The sequence below is a fragment of the Pygocentrus nattereri genome, chromosome 12 (assembly GCF_015220715.1).
Source record: "Pygocentrus nattereri isolate fPygNat1 chromosome 12, fPygNat1.pri, whole genome shotgun sequence".
NCBI lineage: Eukaryota > Metazoa > Chordata > Actinopteri > Characiformes > Serrasalmidae > Pygocentrus > Pygocentrus nattereri.
Window position 1 is genome coordinate 18,019,234 of NC_051222.1, and position 20,931 is coordinate 18,040,164.

Consider the following 20,931-nt stretch of genomic DNA (forward strand, 5'->3'; position numbering starts at 1 on the left):
GTGACATCCCATTCTTAATCCATAGGGTTTAATAGGATGTCGGCCCACCATTTGCAGCTAAAACAGCTTCAACTCTTCTGGGAAGGCTTTCCACAAGGTTTAGGGGTGTTTATGGGAAATTTTGAGCATTCTTCCAGAAGCACATTTGTGAGGTCAGACACTGATGTTGGACGAGAAGGCCTGGCTCACAGTCTCATCCCTAAGGTGTTCTATCAGGTTGAGGTCAGGACTCTGTGCAGGCCAGTCAAGTTCTTCCACACCAAACTCGCTCATCCATGTCTTTATGGACCTTGCTTTATGCACTGATGCGCAGTCCTGTTGGAACAGGAAGGGACCATCCCCAAACTGTTCCCACAAATTTGGAAGCATGAAATTGTCCAAAATCTCTTGGTCTGCTGAAGCATTAGGAGTTTCTTTCACTGGAACTAAGGGGCCGAGCCAAACTCCTGAAAAACAACCCCACACCATAATCCCCCCTCCACCAAACTTTACACTTGACACAATGCAGTCAGGCAAGTACTGTTCTCCTGACAACCACCAAACCCAGACTCGTCCATTGGATTGCTAGATGGAGAAGCATGATTCATCACTCCAGAGAACACGTCTCCACTGCTCTAGAGTCCAGTGGTGGTGCTTTACACCACCACTGCATTCTATGCTTTGCATTGTGCTTGGTGATGTAAGGCTTGGATGCAGCTGCTCAGCTTTGGAAATCCATTCCTTGAAGCTTTCTACACTGTTCTTGAGCTAATCTGAAAGCCACATGAAGTTTGGAGGTCTGTAGCGTTTGACTCTGCAGAAAGTTGGCGACTTCTGTGCACTATGCGCCTCAGCATCCACTGACCCCGCTCTGTCATTTTACGCAGCCTACCACTTCATTTTCAATTTCATGACTGGACTTGTTACACAGGTGACATCTTATCACAGTACCACACTGGAATTCACTGAACTCCTGAGAGTGACCCATGTTTCATAAATGTTTGTAGAAGCAGTCTGCAGGCCTAGTTGCTTGATTTTATACATCTGTGGCCATGGAAGTGATTGGAACACTTGAATTCAATGATATATATATATATATATATATATATATATATATAATCAGCCATAACATTGAAACTGCTTCCTTGTACCCACACTCTTCGTCCATTTTATCAGGTACTTTTTCCAAATAGTTTTACTTTGTAGTTCTGCGATTACAGACTGTGATCCATCTGTTGCTCTGTATATGTCGTCAGCCCATTTTACTATGATCTTCAATGGTCAGGACCCTTACAGTACCAGAGCAGGTATTATCTGGGTGACGGATCATGGTAGTGGTGTGTTAGTGTGTGTTGTGTGGTGCTGGTGCTGGTGTGGATCAGACACAGCAAAAAATCTAATCAATCAAAATAAAAATTATCCAGCCAACAGTGTCAGCTGCTAGTGAAAGACTAGAAGTTTACCAACACAAACTGTGGAAAAGCAGATGAACTACCATCTCTGATTTTACATCTACAAGGTGTAGTGACAAGGTAGGTAATAGACTGGACAGTGAGTGTACACAGTGTTTAAATACTCCAGCAGCACTGCTGTGTCTGACTACCACCGCAGTGCTGAGAATGATCCACCATCCATATAATAAAGTATCAGAGAAACAGATGGACTACAGTCTGTAATTGTATAACTACAAAGTGCACCTATATAGAAAGTGGAGCTGATAAAATGTACAGTGAGTGTAGATACTGGAGATTTTTAATGATATTGCTGATCAGTGTATTATGTGATTGTGATTATAGCCTCGCAAGACTGATATCAAAAGGCTGCATTATGCAAATAAGCGCTTTTACTAATCATAGTGTTTTTTACTGTGTCCTGTGAGCATCTTGACCGGTCATGGTTTAAGTTTTAACCATGTGGCATCATTTATTTACCATTGCATTTTTAATATATTGAAGAGTGTATTGCATTATAATTGCAGTGCTATTATTTCATCTATTTCATTGAGACCAATCAGAAGCCTGCAGACAGGGTACTTACGGTGAACTTATGAACTGATTGTGATGAAATGAAACAGCGTGGGGCAGAGGGTATTCTCTCACTGCTTTTCCAAATGTGCTTTGCGTCTATGGCTGGGACAAACTGAAGTCATGCCAAGAGCTTCTAAATTTAGAAAGGAATGTGCCGCTTTAAAGCTGACTAAACATTTAATCTAAAACACATTGACCCACCCTTTTTGGAAATTGAGAAGTGTTATCGTGTAGGTTGGTTCTGGCCTGTAAAAATATGTATCTCTTGCTCTGATGTGCTAATCAGGAGAGAATTATAACTCATATGCTCTCACATGTAAAAAAAAAAACAACAAACATTTCATTAGTGCATACACACTCAGAGAAGCTAACAAAACCAAACTAAAAGGCTGATCATACCTGAATTCTTACAAAACAGCAGGAGGAACCTTAAGACATCTTTAATTATTGGAGTAAGTTCTTAAATGAGTTGTTGGTCAATTTTGAAGTCACGTGAGTAAGTAGTTAAATTTTGAATAATGAACTCCAGGTGAGTGTTACTACATCACATACAGATATAGGCCAAGGTGCATTTAAGATGGCTTGACGAAGCTTGCTAATAACACAGCAAAAGCTATGGTGTTGGTACAAGCTTGCTATAGTATTCCAGCTTGTTGTTTGGGTGTGGCTTGGTGGTTGCTACGGTGTTGCTGTGGTATCTCAGGTGGTTGTTAGGCAGCCGTTATAGTATCCAAGGTGCATGTAAAGGTGTTTCTAGGCCATTACTGTGCAGGTGGTTGTTAAGGTGTTGTGAGGCTATCCCAAGGGGTTCCTAAGGTGTGGCTGGAGCGTGGCTAATATGTATGTGTGCTAGTAAATGAATTTGTATGTAATGTCAGAGGTGCAGTCTCTGACAGAGAGAGAGGTACTTTGTGACATTTGTGGCAGTTTGAATTAAAATTTCTGAACATTCTTCTGTCCATTTTTAGGCAGGAAAGAAAGTATTTTTAAAAGAATAAATGTTATAAGAAAAGTGTCCCATAGGTCAGTATTGTATCCGCAAAGGATACAACCCATCTGGTGGAGCGGTGGGCAGCCCTATCCATGGCACCTGGGGAGCAATTGGGGGTTAGGTGTCTTGCTCAAGGACACCTCAGTCCTGGACTGTCGGTGCTGGGGATCAAACTGGCAACTTTCCGGTCACAGGGCCAGTTCCCTAACCTCCAGTCCACAACTGCCCCTAAACACAGTGGCCTCCGCCTTTCATCAGGTGATCTCCTGCTTTGCTGGAGTGAAAACTGCAGCCACACTGGCCCTCTGCTGACGAGATTGGACACCCCTGCCATAAGTTGAAAAAAGCACAAGAGACCTTTTTCCGTTATAGACTAAGCGATCCTGCAAAGTTTCGTGGTTCTAGCTGTAAAGCTATAGGAAAAGTAGTGTTGCAAACCTATGACCATAGAATGCTAATAAAAAGAACATGAAGATCAGTAGATCACACTGCATTCATGTGCACAGGTCAATTTTGGCTAATTCTAATGCATTTATTCCCACGTTGAGGTTCATAGTATTTTTTTTAAATGGTAACTTTCCTATAGCAGCCTTCAGGATACCTACATAAGGCCTTCATGAGCATTAACATACACCTATATAAACATGTATAAATGATTATTCCAATAGGTGGCATTTGTCATATGGGTTGTATTTGCTAGCCTAGTTTTAATAACAAATGTCATGTGACATTCCTGAGGACATACCTTGTCCACTTTGAACATACAGAAAAGCCCTACAAGCAGGAATGGCTTAAGATCCTATTGCTCCTATATTAAAATAAAAGACCTTGTGTTGTTGATTTTCAGAAAGGCTATGCTGCACTCTGAAAACCTGACAAGAATAACTGGCGTTTCCGAGCCCTGGCCCTGGAGGCCCACTGCCCTGTATATTTGAATATTTTCCCTGCTATACACACTTGATCCAACTAATCGTTTCATCAACAACACCTTACTGAGCTGCGGTGGGTGTGTTAAAGCAGGGAAATGAATAAATAAATTAGGGAATGAATAAATGAGGATAGTGCGACCTCTGGTGGATAATATAGTAGGTCTCTATGGACTCCGCGAATTTGCTTCCTGAGAGCTGTCTCAACATGTGTTTCATTGGAAGGGATAAGACAAAAAAATGACCTCAACATGGTCACAGATTTGAGCAGTGACCTCGAGAGCACAGAATCATAACATTTCTTTGTCTTTTTTTTTACTTGTCATAACTTTTCTTTCTTTTACCTTTCTCACAATTCTAAAATGTTCTGTTTTTCCAGGTTCAAAGGGGAAACGTCCCAGGTTTGCAGTGTGGTCTCTGACTTCTAGACCCCGCTGTGTGTAAATATATAGACATATGTTAGAGGGTCTCAGGGAGCTGAATATTGTCCGGACTGATTACGCGTGTAAGACCGTAGGCCATATCTAAGCGAGCGTCTCTGGCCCATTACGATGGATATAATCAACATTTTTTAGCGCTATAAGCGCCAAAAGTTCTAGTGAACGGCTTCTCTTAACAATGTATTACTGTCATTGTTTTATTTTCTATTTGGTTTTATTTATTTCATTTTTTTTCCTTATGCAATCCGTCCTTGTTTACATTCTAGCAACATCTTCCCGCTCATCGCTGTGACGTCGCGCTTGCGTACGGAAGCCTCCACGGCCAAACCGAGCACAAGCTCTCGCGTTTTCGTTTGGAAAGGCTTGCGCACTTCCAGCCTTGTTTTCATCGGGATAAGAGTCCGGCGGGGAACGGGTTAAGGAGCGGGGGTCCACGATTCCTCCTCTCCACATCGCCATGATGAACAAATGAACTCACGGGGAATGAAATTTAAATTCTGCAAAGGAGAAAAAGTCCTCTGCTTCGAACCCGACCCGTCAAAGGCCAAAGTGCTGTACGACGCAAAGGTAACTTAATGACCGACATGTCTGTCTGTGCCTTCTGTTTTAGGGAGTCGTGGCTGCGGCTGTGGCTCTGCACGACAGTTGGGGAGCACTGCAGCTGGAAAGATGTGCAGAGTTTATTATTATTAGTTTAGTTTGGTCGCGGACTGTCGCCGTTGTAAACTTCGTTTCAGCGCAGCGAGGACGCGTTGGCTTATTTAGAGCGTGTTTACTCCAAAGTGTTGCCTAGAGCACTCTCACATGCAGAGTTATGAAAAGTTGTGATGCTACTCGGGAAGTTATACAGTTAAACGAGCTGTTGTGGCTGTTTTTTGGTCCTCGGGCTGTGGTGTTGTTGCCCACTGGTCGGCTAACTTGGCTAGCTAGCATTTAGCTCTTCAGCTCTAATGCTGGGCCTGTGGCTGAGCGTCAGTCAGTGCGGGCTGCTCGGTTCTGCACACTCCGTGCAGAATAGACAGGAAAAGTCCACGACTGAATCAATAACAGTGATTATAGTCCACACTTCACTAATATGTGTCTTTTGCTGTAAATGTAACGTGTCAAAGCTCTTTCAGCAGAGACTAAACGCTACTTTGCAAACGTCGTTCAGTCAACTTAGCCTGGTAACTAACTTTGTCGGAAATGGTCGGTTGTCATGGAAGCTGAGAGATGGCTAGGAGTAAACAAGTAAATAAGCTATGTTTACTTTGTTTACTGACCGCAGACTGAGCCCATTCACCTTCCTATGGTCGTTCATTCAGTAGAAAGGTATAAGATTGACTGACTCAAAGGGGAACTCCACCGGCTTTTCCAAATTTCCACTCAGTGAAATGGGTGAGACGGCATTCACAGTGGTTTGGTGTCAAATGGTCTGTTCTAGAGAATCCTGCAGAGCCAGTGTTGTTCGCAGTGCTGGTGATGGGAACCAGACGTCCACCTCTAAAAGCTCCCTCAGAAAACGGCACTGCATGAAAAACCTATGTGCACGTTGCCTGGTGCTTGAGACATTCTTTTCCAGTAGTTTTGTGATTTGAAACGTGACGTTTTTCATCTAAAACGTAGTTTAAAGCAGTTTATTTTAAGCCGTTCCTGGCGCAAGGGTATAACATAAGAAGGGTGTTCGAAGGCTCGTATTATTTCGTATTTAATACTATTTTATCATTAAAATTAACTCCGAGGACTCAGTGGTGGTTTTAGACATAAATAAAATGGCTATATTTGTGATTTGTATATTGTGATGGAGACATGGGGACCTTTGGTTCATGTCACCGCCACCGTAAAGAAACCCTTTCACATCAACCCACCCAGAATGGCTGTGTTTACATCTCAGACACTGAGGTATTCAGAAGTTTTGAAAAATCATGGCTTGCTTTGTAGGGAAAAAATATGGGGGTGTTTGTTTATTTTTGTGAGATACATTTTAAATGCGCGTGTTTATTCCGGAGTGTATTCCATACACAAGGCACTAAAACAATACAGAAACATACGTTTGATAAATGCACTTTGCATATATTTATATATTTTCCGTACGGAAAGCTTGGGATTGAACGATTTGTCTGTACAGTCTGGTGTGTTCATCTGGGATGCGGATCTGTATTCCCTCTGGAGAGCGTTTCTCCTCCCAGCAGGTTGGGGGAGCCGATGACCGGGAAGCCGCTTCTCTCCAGCGCTGTACAACTCGCTCTCTTTGTGTTTGAAATACTAAGCGACTGTAGTCTGTCAGTCTGTTGGCCTCCATCGGAGGACTTTAGCCGTTGTCTTACTAAAGTCGTCGTTGGAATGATTCGTTCTCGGTTTTGTCCTTGAGACCATGATCCAGTAAGTTGACCTAACTCGCGTCCTGTATGCGCTCCCAAGCTTATAATGCGTTACTGTTTTTATGACATGTTTTCCATCACTGTAAATAAAACAGCAGTAGGTATCGAATACATTGAAATAGTAATGATAAGATTAAACCAGTGCCTCTCCACTCTGCCCTTCTCTTTTCTTTTTTTGGTCACTCAAGCGTTTTGGATAAATCAGCGTCTTATTCTTTTTCGAAGTTTCCCTTTCCATCTTAAATGGTGAGGCACCAGAATGTAACTGCTGCACCATTTAAGGTGGAACGGGAAAATTCGAACGAGAGGCGGGCGAATGAGAAGCCGACTTCAGCCTCGTTAAATCAGTGCGGTCCTATATGGACGCAGTACACGGTTTCTTCATATCTCCTGTGTTCTAATGTGGCCCTTTGCCTTTTCTAGGTCGTCGACATTCTCATAGGAAAAGATGAGAAGGGCAAGCGTGTCCCAAAGTATCTGATTCACTTCAATGGTTGGAACCGGAGGTAAGAAGAAGCCGCCCTGCTCCGCAGCAGCCTGGCTAGCTCTTAGCTAGCTGGCTAGGTTAACTGTAACTGCACTGTCCCTTTCAGCTCGCTGCTCTTTACCTACTCGACGGCTCTTGCAGGGAACGAGAGCCTTTACCTTGAGTATTAGCTGAATTACTAAACGGAAACAGCTTGTGAGTTAGCCATGTCTTTGTGCTGTTGTTTCACCGTTTCAGACGGTTTCTGTGTTTTGTTCTAATTTCCAGTTGGGATCGCTGGGCTGCAGAGGATCATGTACTCAGAGATTCGGAAGAAAATCGCAAATTACAACGTAAACTGGCACGCAAAGCTTTGGCTCGCATGTGAGTTTTCCTTCTTTAACCTTATGTTGTTTCAAAATGCACAGCTTTCCCCTCAAACCGCCGGGTTGAAGATATGAGCTCAATCCCAAATACCCACGGTTTGGAACTGAGGGCACTGTTTGAGAGTACGAACCTTTATGTAACGGCCTAAACTATGAAGTGCGCTGTGTAGGGAGTAGGGAGCAATTTGGGACCCATCCCAACTCTAAATCTAGTTCAGCGTGATTCCAGCGCCATATAAACTAGGGCCTGGGGCACCGTGGGGTTTAGACTGCATTAAAGGGCAGCTGTACCGATTTATCAGAATTTCTGCAAAATTTCGTTGTTGAGGTGCAAAACTATTTGGTGAGATTTGATGTGAAATAGTTAATTGTTGACAAGCTAACTGCCTCAGATCTTTTTACAGAGATGGTCGAAGGAGAACTAGGGGTTGTGATGTCTACAGTTTGAATATATGTCTGTTTTGTTTACTGTCAAAAACAAGCGGTGAACTTACATGTGTGTTCTGTGTTTTGTATTTGTAATGTTGGTGATGGTAAAACAGTGGTAAATCTGAAACATGTTTTGTTTGGGTAAAGAACTACTTTAATATGGCAGCATATTCCAGACTTCTTCAAATTCTGGAACAAATTTGAAAATGCTAATTAAATTGCTTTTCCCATGTGAGTCTGCATTATTTAAGACCTAATTCAAACGTACAGTGTATATTTACATTTGTGTGTGTGTGTGTGTGTGTGTGTATGTAATGTGTAATTGTGTAATGACTTGATAAAGTTAATGTGGAAAAGCAAAGTGCTTTTTATTTCATTTTTGTGTTAGTGGTCTGACTCTGATTTTAAAAATGGGCAAACCTTGTCATCGTGCTCCAGCTATATGCAAAGCTTTGCTTCTTTAACTATGCGTTAGCCCAGTGTTTCCCAACCCTGCTCCTGTAAGGATACTGTCATGCACATGTTTAATGTCTCCTCAAAAGCATCTTTGTGCAAAGATTGTTCTTAAATGGGAGCGTGAGCATCACAGTGAACACATGCTGTACAATTCCTGTTAAGATGATGTTAACAGTAGGATGATTTTTAAAATCTGACTTCCTGGCTCGTTAACTGCTTGACCATATGTTAAAGCAGGGAAAGCACTAAAGTAAGCAGGGCAGAGGGTTTCTCCAGCAGTATTGTGAGCCTTCAGTCCTCATATTCCTAACATTGGTGTAGTCACTCTGTCACTTCTGCATGAAACAATAGCTGACTATGTGTAATGTGTTGAAGCAGTGAAATTTGACCCCCTTCAATGTTTTAATGTCTGCAAATGATTTTTTTTTTTTTTTTTTTTTTTTTTTTTGCTTTTTGCATAAATGGCTTTATCTAATTTAATGCAGACAACTGTATATAAATATGCAATTAACATGTGCAGAGGACACTGAAAACATAACATCTTGTACACATCTGTCTTCTTTGGGATCAGTTTGACCCCTGGCTGTTTTAGCTGTGTAAAACATTTACACACATTTCCTTTGGTTATTTTGGATGATGTTTATAGCCTTCAAGAAACTTCACTCTGCTTTAGGGCCCTAACCTGGCATAACCACACCTGTAGTGGTGCAGGGACAATGGATGGTTCACACAACATGGTGGAGGAAAACGGTACTCCCACCAGAACTTTGAGATTTCCTAAAGGGTTAAGTTGCTGAAGTGAAACCAACGAATAAAAGATGTTTAGTAAATTTGAAGATAACAGGTGGGTTAAAACATGCCCAGCACTGCAAAGTTCAGCCTGATGTCCTGCCCTCAGCATTTGATTGACGGGTAATTTGGTTGACAGTTGCAAACGGGTGACGGTTGTGCCTTTTTTAATGTGTTGGAGCCGTGCCGTTAAGACAATAAAAATTCCGTTTCCAAAGCACTTTGATTTTTCTTATTTTTTTCCAGCCACTGTGCAAAAATGAAAATACAAATGTACATTTTGTTCTTGAAATGGAATTATATCTAAAATTATGCACACTCACAAGGGAAATGCAGTTGTAAAGGAACAATTTAATTTGTATTTTTCTCAAAACTGTGGTAAAGCAATATCTTCTGTCTCCTGACTTGCCAAATTTCTCTAGAATATCAGTTCACAGCAAATTCTGAATGACCTTGTTAGAAACCTCATGACTTAATTATGCAAGTTTTGAAGACTTTCTGTGAAATTTTGTTGCTAACAGGAGGAGGAAGGGATGGAGGAAGCGACGCTGTCGTTTGCCGGGTGTTAACTCTGTGCTAAAAGGCTCACCTGACGAGGAGAAGGAGGAGAGCGATGACGCTTGTGAGTAAATCTGGTTTCTGAAACACATTCTTGCTATAAAAAAAGCATTTGTAGTAACTTTTTGAAGTAAACTTTACAGTTCATAATGCTGTAACGTCGCTCATCTTTGAGTTGGTGTTTACGTTAACGCTGCGTTTCATTTGTTTTGCTGTCGTCCAGCTTTGATCTCGTCATCTGACGACAGTGACGAGGACGATTCCGACCCCGAGTCTATAAAAAGTGAGAGCGAGTCATCTGAGGATCTGGAGGAGATGGTAAATGGTTATGTCTGATCAGCTATTTATAGCATAAACATTTGAAGCAGCTTGTTGTAATTAGCAGTGGTACCTTTGCTGTTTTGGGTATATTTATAACATGTAGTTTGTTTTGTGAGACGTAGTTTGGCAGTTTTAAGTGCACTGTAAAGGTCTTTTTGTATTTTGGTCCATTAGACCATGAAAAGCATAACTTGGTCTGTTTTCCTCACAGAGGGAAGAGCAAGAGACACACACAAGGAGGGAGAGCGAGGACAAGACCATCACTATAAATATAGACATCCCTGAAGTCCTCAAGAAAAAGCTGGAGGAGGACTGCTATTACGTCAACAAAAGAAAGAAGGTAGTTTTCAGTGTATGAATACAGTAGTTCCTTTTGATGGTAGCAGAAATAAAGTAACTGTTAAATTGATGTGTTTGCATGGTAGAAATGATTGGGAAAATACAAGTCTCTTTGATTTATGGCATTGCATTAGGTCTGGTCAAAGTAAAATAAGCAAAATACTAGTGCAATTTGTAACATGCATATTCTGAGTGTAGTTAATTTTGTAATATACTAAAAATGCACAGATGAACTAATAATGTGGCTCAGTTAAAAAAAAATAGGCCTGCATTATTTTAACTGAAATTATAAGCTTCTTAAGCAGTAGAACACTCGGGGTTGTGTGCTATCGTGAAATAACATCACAGCTGTGATTTGGTCGCAGGCACAAGCCAAAGGCGAGTGCTGCAGATCATCTGATATGGTCAGAATACGTGTTTACCCAACAGTATTGGGTTAATTTCTGGCTAATTTCAGGTTGTTTAGGTGATGATCTGCCGCAGCTGCTGAATTAAAAGTTTGTTCAGTGGTGACGACAGTCTCGGAATTTAGTGTAGTCTCATCTTCAGAGTCCGACCAAATCGGCTGTCAGTCAAATGTGATCTGAAAAGTATCCATTTTCTGTTTGTGCAAAGTAAGAAGTAAAAACGTTCAAATGGCTTGAGCATCTCCTTTCGAAGTCATTGCTTAGCAACGGCGATACAATGTTTGTGAAAAACCTGCAGTGTTATGGCGAAGTAACAACACGGCTAGAACGCTTCTCAACTGGTCAGCTTGCATGGCCTGAACTAACTGTTGTATAATGTTCAGTAGCATGCAGAGGTAGGTAATATGGCAAAATGTAATATAATACTTCATGAAATTGAGTGCACAGTATCATATTTTGCTACTACAAATATACTGAATATACTAAACTACAAATATGATGATTCATATTCAGCGTTTCACATACTGCACTGAGTTGAATTGTGTTACACTGAGCTTATGCTCTCTTTGTAAGCCAGCATGCCTTCAGATAGTCTTTTTAATTACTGATGCCAAGATCACAAAAGCGTACTGTGACGTAATTTGTCATAAAATTAAATTTTGTCATTAGCCATAATAGCATGCATCTTAATTAATCAAAACACCCACAGAAACTAATCTGAAACTGTGATGAGGTAGGATGGTCACATTAAAAACATTCTGATTGGTTAAGGCTCTCGTTTGCATATTGACTCCTTTTGTAATGGCCATTATTGCAGTAAGGAAGGAAAGTGGTGATGTGGCTCACTATTTGCATTAAGGGAGTAGATTAGCAATGACTGAGCTGATTTTTTTGCATTTTGCATTTCTATTTATAAAATGGAACCCCTATACTCACTGACACTGTTAATGATCCAGTTGCTGGCAGTAAGAGAAATACAGGTAAATGAATAAATATAGTCACTATTGCACATCCCACAAGAGGTGCGTGAAATGGCAAAAATATGTTGCAATATGTTTAATTTTCACATAACACAATATGCGGTATTTATTTTTTCAGACAGTAGATCAGTTGGAACAGAGAAAAAAAGACCAGTAATGCATTTCAAACTGAACACAACAGATTTTATTATGTTTGACATGCTGTGTTACACTAAATCCGGTTAAACAGGACTAATCTTGCTCTGTTTATAATGAAACATGCAGGTGTTTGATGTTTTACAGGGACTGATGATACATACAATATGTTTAGAAAAGCATGTTGTATTGTGATGATTTATCGCAATAACGATATATTATCCAGCCCTACATTCCATTCTGATTCTTTTGACATTGACTGATTTGCCTAAACGTTTGTCTCCAGCTGGTGAAGCTCCCATGCCAGATGAACATCGTAAACATTCTGGAGTCCTATGTGAAGCACTTCACTATAAACGCTGCTTTTTCTGCCAATGAGCGCTATCGGCATCCTCAGAGCTCAACACAGTCCAACTTGAACCCACACTATGTACCACCAGAGAAGAAGTAAGTTTCCCTGGGATGTCATCAGATTGACTTTTTACAAGGTTTTTTGAAATGCTGTTACCACAGCCTGAAAAAGAAGAAAGAAAACGAGTCTAAACGCTCTTCATATGGTTTTTCTACCTGTAGTGAGGAGCTCTGTAAGGAGATGGTGGATGGCTTGCGGATCACCTTTGACTTCACCTTACCCATAATCCTCCTGTATCCCAATGAGCAGGCTCAATTCAAGAAGGTCATCTCATCCAAATTCTTCCCGCCGATCAATGATGGGGCAGGATGCTCTACTAGGTAAGGACCGACACTCACCTGGTGGACTAGGACCAATTCCTGGTCATGAGTTTATGGCCACCAAGCAAACTTTTTCTTTCTTGTGAATTTATCAACTGTCAAGCAGGTAATCTCCGATGATCTTGCTCACGTGTTTTATGTGTCATAACTAATGAACAAAAGTGTGTTGTATTGCTAAAAACATCAATAGCAGCCATCCTGATGAAAAATTTGCTCTGCTGTAAGTAAGCTTATCCATGCCTATGTACAGCAGTGCCATCATAGTCTTTAGAGTACAGTTTTTTTTTTTTTTTTTCAGTTTGAAAACTAGTAAAACTTAAAGGCAGGAAGAATTTTTGTGAAAACAACTTTTTTTCTTCTTAATTTTATCGTCAGCTGATGAATGCAGAAGAATGTCTTGTAAGCCGTGTAAGTGGGAACATCCTTACAATGAAAATAATTGGTTACTCAAACGACAGAATTGCCTCATCACATGTGAAGAGGACAGCAAGCTAAAAGCTAAAGTTAGTTAGGTACCTGCTTTTCTGTCTAGTTTAGGTACCACAGTTTAGCTTGTTTTCTTTGGCTGAAAGGTTAAACAAACTTGTATCTGTTGTCCATGTTTGTACTGAATAAAGCCTTTTTGATGGAGGTAAGAGCTACGTTAGTGCTGGCTTGGTTTTATTTATTAGTCTACAGATCAAGCAAATTAATAGGCGGGCTGGCAGATTGGTTGACCCCACATGGATTCCTGATTGTATGATGTATTTGTGAAATGCATGCTGGTTATTGTACTAAGAGAACACTGAACGGAAACATGAAAACAATATAAAGTGGTAAATTCTCTCAAACCGTGAAGGCTGAGGGATACAGTGCTGCACTACTGCATGACATGAAAAATGATGCTAAATTTTTGCTGAACTATTGCTCCAAAGCTCAATGTCATGCCACTTCACCCCTGTCAATCCTTTCTAGGTCTCTTCGGGAGCGCTCTCCAAGCCCGGGTCTGAATCCTTCCACTCCGCAGTCCACGGACAGCCAGCCACCTCTGAGTGAGACCTCCACTGCTCCCGTCACTGCGGCGACCACACCCAAACGCCGCCGCTGCACAAATCCTGACTCGGACGCCACACAGTCTCTTAGACGCTCCACCCGCAACACTTCGGGAGGGGACAGGAACACTGAGGGCAGTGGTGGAGGAGGAGGGGGCAGCAGCAGCAGTGCCTCACCCCAGCCCAAACGCAGACTCTCTGAAGCACCAACACCTTTGCCCAAATTCTTCCTCAATCTGGAAAAGAGTAAGTACTGCTTTTTCAGCTCAACACAAAGAAGCTTTATGCACATATTCAGTTGCAGTTACCAAAGCACTGAAATGTTTTATCACATAACCGCATACATTCATAGTGATACATCTCTGGACTAAAGCAGTTCAAGGACCAGAGATTCTTGAATCTGGTCCTTAAGCTGCACTACACTGCATGGTAAGGCAGTGGTGCAGTGAAGCATAAGAAGCCCAGTGGTTTCTGAAGTGCAGAGGTGCTCAGTCCTGGTCTTGGAGATCTGCCATCCTGGAGAGTTTATGTTCAAGACATCAGACTCTTTAAATTCAGATACCCCTAAAAGCCTTAATCATCTGGATCATGTGTTTTAGATTGGGGTTGGAGCTAAAATCTGCAGGGTATTGGATCTTCAGGACCAACATTGGGAACCCTGGCTGTAGTGTACTGCACCCATCGTGGCTGTGAGTGTTATTCAGCGCTGTATCACTTTTAAAAGTGACATAAAATGGAAAACTGTTCACATTAGCATAGTTAAATCTGAAGAGAAGTTAGGTACATGAAACTGATGTACCATAATCCTCAAAAACTGTTGTCTCCTCTTTCAGATGCAAATCCCTCATTTGCAAAAGATGGCAGTAAAAGGGGCAATTCCAAAATTCTTAACTGCTGTGTTATATATTAATAGTTATGCTCCAAAATTGGCAAACACCAGCCAATGCTCTAGCCAGAGCAGCAGCAATATAAATGGCAGACTGTGCAAAAGTGTAAATGTAGGGAATGTTGGCACTTTTCATACCCCTCCCAAGGAACCAGTCAACAGGCATGGTTGATGATCATTTGTAAATGAGGCTGAAGTTGGCTTCTCACTCGCCAGTTTCTTAATCGAATGTTCCGTCCCACCTTAAATGTTACAGCTTGTACAGGTGCCAGAATATAAATTTAAGGTGGAGTGGAAAATATACAAAACAAGCTCACTAATGGGAAGCTGACTTCAGTTCCCCCATCCTTTAAGAGGATCCCTGACAACTTAGTTGTTAGGTTACTCTGCACATTCCACTAAGGACAGTTTCTCAAACCTTAGACCATATCAAGCAGACTTTGCCTAGAGTTCGACACTGAAGAGAGGGGAAGCTCCAACTTTATAAGCATCACAACCCCAACAGCAACCTGTAAGTAGCAGCTAAGCAGGATCTTAAATTAAATGTTTCCTAGTGAGCAAACAACTGTAATTTACTTTGTGGTGGTGTTGAGATTGAAAGCAAGTAGTTAGTATAAGTAATGTTAGCTCCTAGGAAGCTTAAAGTAACGAGCATAGCAGACTAATAGTATGAAGACCTAGCTTATTCACATGGAGGCTCATTTTATTTTCCTGCCTGTGTCTATTTTGAGAATTTATTTAGTGTGAGCCAACATGGTGCCTCACTGTAAACCAGCGAATCAGAGTAGAGCTCGGCAAATATAGCTGTCACAGTACAGTAGCTCGGATGCTCACCCATTTTAGTTATTTTAGAGGATTCTGTTTATCATTGTTCTTAGATTCATCACGATGCGGACGTGGATGATGCTGAATCAATTCACAAATCTCATTCATTTCTAAATTTTTGTTTGTTGACAATGTTGATGGAACGCAAAAGGCATAACTGCAAAGTGCGGAAGTGCAGCGCCCAGGCAGCCTGTGACGTGCACAATATATTAACAGCTAGTGCCGGGGTCGGCAACCCAAATCTTAAGTCATTTTGTATTTTCAACAGAAATCAACCTTGGGAGCCAAAACATTGAGTCCATTTCACCATCTTGGCTGTACATGTGTCTCCGCACATGCTAATGTCCTGTGTAGGTTAAAAATATGCAAACAAAAATGTTATTTACTTTGCTCTACTTTAAGCTTAAGCTCAGCTGTAACTGCTTTTTTTCACCATCTCGAAACTTTTCCACAAAAGTAGAACATTGTCTTGTAAAATGTCTCTCAATGTTCTTCTTTTTACAAGGGTGAAGTCAGTTTCTCATTTTCTAGCTTCTCGTTCAAATTTTCCTGTTTCACCTTAAATGGTGCCTGAGGCGCCAGATTGTAACTGCTGCACCATTTGAGGTGGAATGGGGAAAAAATCAAACAAGAAGCTGAAAAATGAGAAACTGACTTCAGTTTCAGGCTTTTAATTTATATATGACAGTTTTGTTGATTTGAATGTATCAACATTTCTCTTTTCGTTAGCTACTAGCTAGGTAAACTAGCATTTATAGGCTACAGTAATTCCAGTGTTAAAGATATATATTATATTGCCAAAAGTAATTCACTCACCCATCCAAATCATTGAATTCAGGTGTTCCAATCACTTCCATGGCCACATATGTATAAAACCAAGCCCTTAGGCCTACAGACTGCACAGAGTCCTGACCTCAACCTGATGGCACACCTTCGGGATGAATTAGAGCAACGATTGTGAGCCAGCCCTTCTTGTCCACCATCAGTGTCTGACCTCACAAATGCGCTTCTGGAAGAATGGTGAAGAATTCCCCTAAATGCCCTCCTCAACTTTGTGGAAAGAATTCCCAGAAAAGTTGAAGCTGTTATAGCTGCAGAAGGTGGGCCGACATCATATTAAACCTTACGGTTTAAGAATGGAATATCACTCAAGTTCATATGCGTTTGAAGGCAGACAAGCGAATACGTTTGGAAATATAGTGTAATTTATTGTTGAAACTGTGTGTGAACGATCAGCAGAGCATACTCATTACTGCATAATGAGGATTATTTAATTTTTACCTAAAAATCTAACTGATGTGGAACCACACTAGGCCAGTAAAAGAGCGGCAGGTCGCTAACCCCTCAGCATGCATATGGAAGCACTTTGGCTTCTATGGAGCTGGGGGTGAAAACCATATTACAGGTTTCCACCCGTTTTCCGCCCAGTTGTGGTTACTGTTAACCAGAAGACCATCGATCAAGCCATGTCAGACCTTCTCCCCAAATCAAAAAGGATGAAGCAAACTATAAACACTTACAAATTTACTGCCAAGGATTTGCATTCATACTCAGTTTTTGAGAACGAGGGCTTTCGCGCCATGTTGCACACTTCGGAGCCAAAATACAGCAACCCGTCTCAAAAATATTTTACTGACACGGCGATATTAGAAGTAAATTCATTATGGATCATTACAAATACTTTGCTTTAAAAGTACCAAGTCCTCACACAGGCTCGCGCACCGTGCCGCTAAATCGTAATCTAAACGAATCATGAGGTGCCTAGAGATTCCCAACTCTAGTTTCTAGCATACGTTCTGAGGGTTATGTTATGTGATGAGACTACATTTGAATGCTTGCTTGCTGTTAAGACAAGGTGTAAGCTTGGCCGATCATATACATTTAGACACATACTTATTGTCTGCAGACTTATCACGGTAAATGACATTGATCCAGATTCAGCATTACAGAGCCTTATTCTATAACTTGCGTTTTCATTTATTGGTAGTATAATTAAACAGTGGATTAGCTTCTGGTATAATTTAAAAAGTGTTTAACAGTAATTGCATTTTGCACAAACGGTTTGCATATAACAGTTACAGACCTGCCAACCTGTACGCATTTTGATTTGTCACTCTGAATTACGCAAAAAGCTGGTGACGCCTGTGAGTTCAGTTCATGTGTTCTGTACTCACGTTTTAACACCAAGAGGCAGCAGTGTCTAGCATTCTGAAAAACAACAGAGTTAGACCAATCATAGCACCTGGTTCATTCTCAGATATTCAAGCTGGCATTACAAGTGTGCGGTTTCAGTCGTTTCAAGAGAGTGCAGATAGCAAAACAACATGGGATAAACCCTCACTTCATCTGGCTGGTTCCACATGGGAGGGTGGAGCTGTAGCACCTTTGTAACATCCAGTGGTTCTCTGCAATGGTTTGCTTGGAAACCAGACCCTTGTCTGCCAAATGTTGCCAATACTCCAGCATTCCTTGCCACACTGAAAGTCTGCTTTATCTTTTACGAGTGCAATCCAGAGTATTGTGTGTTTAGTCAGTTGATTTGAAGTTCTCATTTGTCGCTCTTGTTGGAACAAAACCCTGTATCTCCAAAATGGTAACTTGAGAAGGAAAAAACATACTTTACTTTTAATGTAAGTTGATGAAAGCAGACTTTTTTTCCCAAGTCATTTTGGCCTTTTTTGGCCCATTCTTCATGACAGCAGGCACTTTCACATTATGTCAAAAAAATGACAGAAATGGATATACAATGTTTTCTTTCAACAACAGCGTTTTATTTATATATATATATATATATATATATATATATATATATATATATATATATATATATATATATATATATATATATATATATATGTGTGTATGTATGTATGTATGTACAGTGGGTTGCAAAAGTATTCATACCCCTTGAACTTTTCCATATTTTGTCACATTACAACCACAAACATAAATATATTTCACTGGAATTTAATGTGAAAGACCAACACAAAGTGGTATACAATTGTGAAGTGGAAAGAAAATTATACATGAATCAAAACATTTTTTACAAATAAAAAACTAATAAGTGCGACGTGCAAAAGTATTCAGCCCCCTTTTCCCTGAGTGCAACCAATTGCATTCAGAAGTTGCCTGATGACTGCTAATGACTCAAAAGGGTCCACCTGTGTGTAATCTAATCTCAGTACAAATACAGCTGCTCCGTGACGGCCTCAGATGTTGGTTAAGAGAATATTGGGGAGCAAACAGCATCATGAAGTCCAAAGAACACACCAGACAGGTTAGGAATATGGTTTTGGAGAAGTTTAAAGCAGGCTTAGGTTATAAAAAGATTTCCCAAGCTTTGAACATCTCACGGAGCACTGTTCAATCCATCATCCGGAAATGGAAAGAGTATGGCACCACAGTAAACCTGCCAAGACAAGGCCGTCCACCTAAACTTACAGGCCGAACAAGGAGATCACTGATCAGAGAGGCAGCCAAGAGGCCCATGGTGACTCTGGATGAAATGGAGAGAGCCACAGCTCAGGTGGGGGAAACTGTCCACAGGACAACAATTAGTCGTGCACTACACAAATGTGGTCTTTATGGAAGAGTGGCAAGGAGAAAGCCATTGTTAAAAGAAAACCATAAGAAGTCCCGTTTGCAGTTTGCCAGAAGCCATGTTGAGGACACAGCAAACATGTGGAAGAAGGTGCTTTGGTCAGACGAGACCAAAATAGAACTTTTTGGCCACAATGCAAAACGCTATGCGTGGCGGAGAAATAACACTGCACATCACTCTGAAAACACCATCCCCACTGTCAAATATGGTGGTGGCAGCATCATGCTCTGGGGGTGCTTCTCTTCAGCAGGGACCGGGAAGTTGGTCAAAGTTGATGGGAAGATGGATGGAGCCAAATACAGGGCAATCTTGGAAGAAAACCTGTTGGAGTCAGCAAAAGATTTGAGACTGGGGCGGAGGTTCACCTTCCAGCAGGACAACGACCCTAAACATAAAGCCAGAGCTACAATGGAGTGGTTTAAAAAAAAGAATATTCATGTGTTAGAATGGCCCAGTCAGAGTCCAGACCTAAACCCAATTGAGAATTTGTGGCAAGATCTCAAAACTGCTGTTCACAAACGCTCTCCATCCAATCTGACTGAGCTTGAGCTGTTTTGCAAGGAGGAATGGGCAAGAATTTCAGTCACTAGATGTGCAAAGCTGGTGGAGACATACCCTAAAAGACTTGCAGCAAAAATTGCAGCAAAAGGTGGCTCCACAAAGTATTGACTCAGGGGGGCTGAATACTTTTGCACGTCGCACTTATTAGTTTTTTATTTGTAAAAAATGTTTTGATTCATGTATAATTTTCTTTCCACTTCACAATTGTATACCACTTTGTGTTGGTCTTTCACATTAAATTCCAGTGAAATATATTTGTTTGTGGTTGTAATGTGACAAAATATGGAAAAGTTCAAGGGGTATGAATACTTTTGCAACCCACTGTATGTGTATGTGTGTGTGTGTGTGTATGTATGTATGTATGTATGTATGTATGTATGCATGCAGTTTTCTCTTAAACAGTTATCTGTAATTTAGAATTATACAAATATGTAGAAGTGTAATGGTTGGAAAAAGTTGAAGCAATGACAAAAAATCAATTACATGACAGTTATTGACTTGACATGTTTTTCCATGGTCATTTGCTCCTGACTAATAATCATCTTTTGGCTGACCGTTCCAGCCCTGCATATTTCACTTTGGTTCAAGTAATGCAGGCCAGTCCACGTCACCAGATCTGTTCATCAGTGTAGTGTTAGTTTATTGTTTTCGCTGTACTTGCACATTTCCCATATGGTCCATAATACAGTTCTACTGCACACCTCGTTCGACTTGAACATCTCAGTCTCCTGTTTATGAAGCCCTATGTTGAGTTGAGTACATCAAAGAGAGAAAAGACTAAATGGCCTTGTAGTCCTAAATGTGTATTGTACATGTGCATAACTATTTTTTCCATGGAAACTGCAGTGTGTCCACTAGATGGCATCAGTCATTCACTCTTTATATTCCTTGCCTTTAAGAAAATGGAGAAAACTTGAGTAAAACTTATTACAGACACCTTTTGCCTGCTGTGCATTTAGTGATGTATGAGCTTTTTGTTTTTGTACAGGAACACCTGTCCACAGTGGCTCCTCGTCTCCACTGCCCCTCACACCGAGCAAGGACGGCAGTGGTATCTTCTCTGGTCTGGAGAGCCGACGCAACAATGAACTAAACGAAGTGAGTTTTCAGTTTTACTTTTAAGACAAGACAAGCTTCTCATTTCATAGAGGTAGAACTTTCCTTTTTACTGTGTTTTTTCTTTATAATCAGTCATTAAAAATCTGACTTTCATCATCATTCAAGATTAATGTCTTATGTAAATGCCTTACATTTACTTAAATAACTTGCCTGCCTTTGATGGAAAACTTATTTTGTAAAGTTTCAT

At 40.9% G+C, this 20,931-nt stretch overlaps 1 protein-coding gene across 3 annotated transcripts in view; it reads left to right on the forward strand.

The window, feature by feature from the left end:
* Positions 1-4,575: 4,575 nt before the first annotated feature.
* LOC108434745 (MSL complex subunit 3) overlaps positions 4,576-20,931 on the forward strand; it is a 33,271-nt gene continuing 16,915 nt past the window's right edge. Inside the window, exons 1-10 of one of the 3 annotated variants that reach the window (XM_017710101.2) lie at positions 4,576-4,930; positions 7,147-7,229; positions 7,478-7,573; positions 9,771-9,871; positions 10,031-10,125; positions 10,340-10,468; positions 12,276-12,436; positions 12,563-12,721; positions 13,676-13,998; positions 20,614-20,723. In XM_017710101.2, coding sequence (XP_017565590.1) covers positions 4,832-4,930; positions 7,147-7,229; positions 7,478-7,573; positions 9,771-9,871; positions 10,031-10,125; positions 10,340-10,468; positions 12,276-12,436; positions 12,563-12,721; positions 13,676-13,998; positions 20,614-20,723 — 1,356 coding nt within the window. In that variant the 5' untranslated portion in view covers positions 4,576-4,831. Of the gene's footprint in view, positions 4,931-6,588; positions 6,725-7,146; positions 7,230-7,477; positions 7,574-9,770; positions 9,872-10,030; positions 10,126-10,339; positions 10,469-12,275; positions 12,437-12,562; positions 12,722-13,675; positions 13,999-20,613; positions 20,724-20,931 lie in introns of those variants that run through there. The other 2 variants (XM_037543730.1, XM_037543731.1) reach the window with 2 other exon arrangements.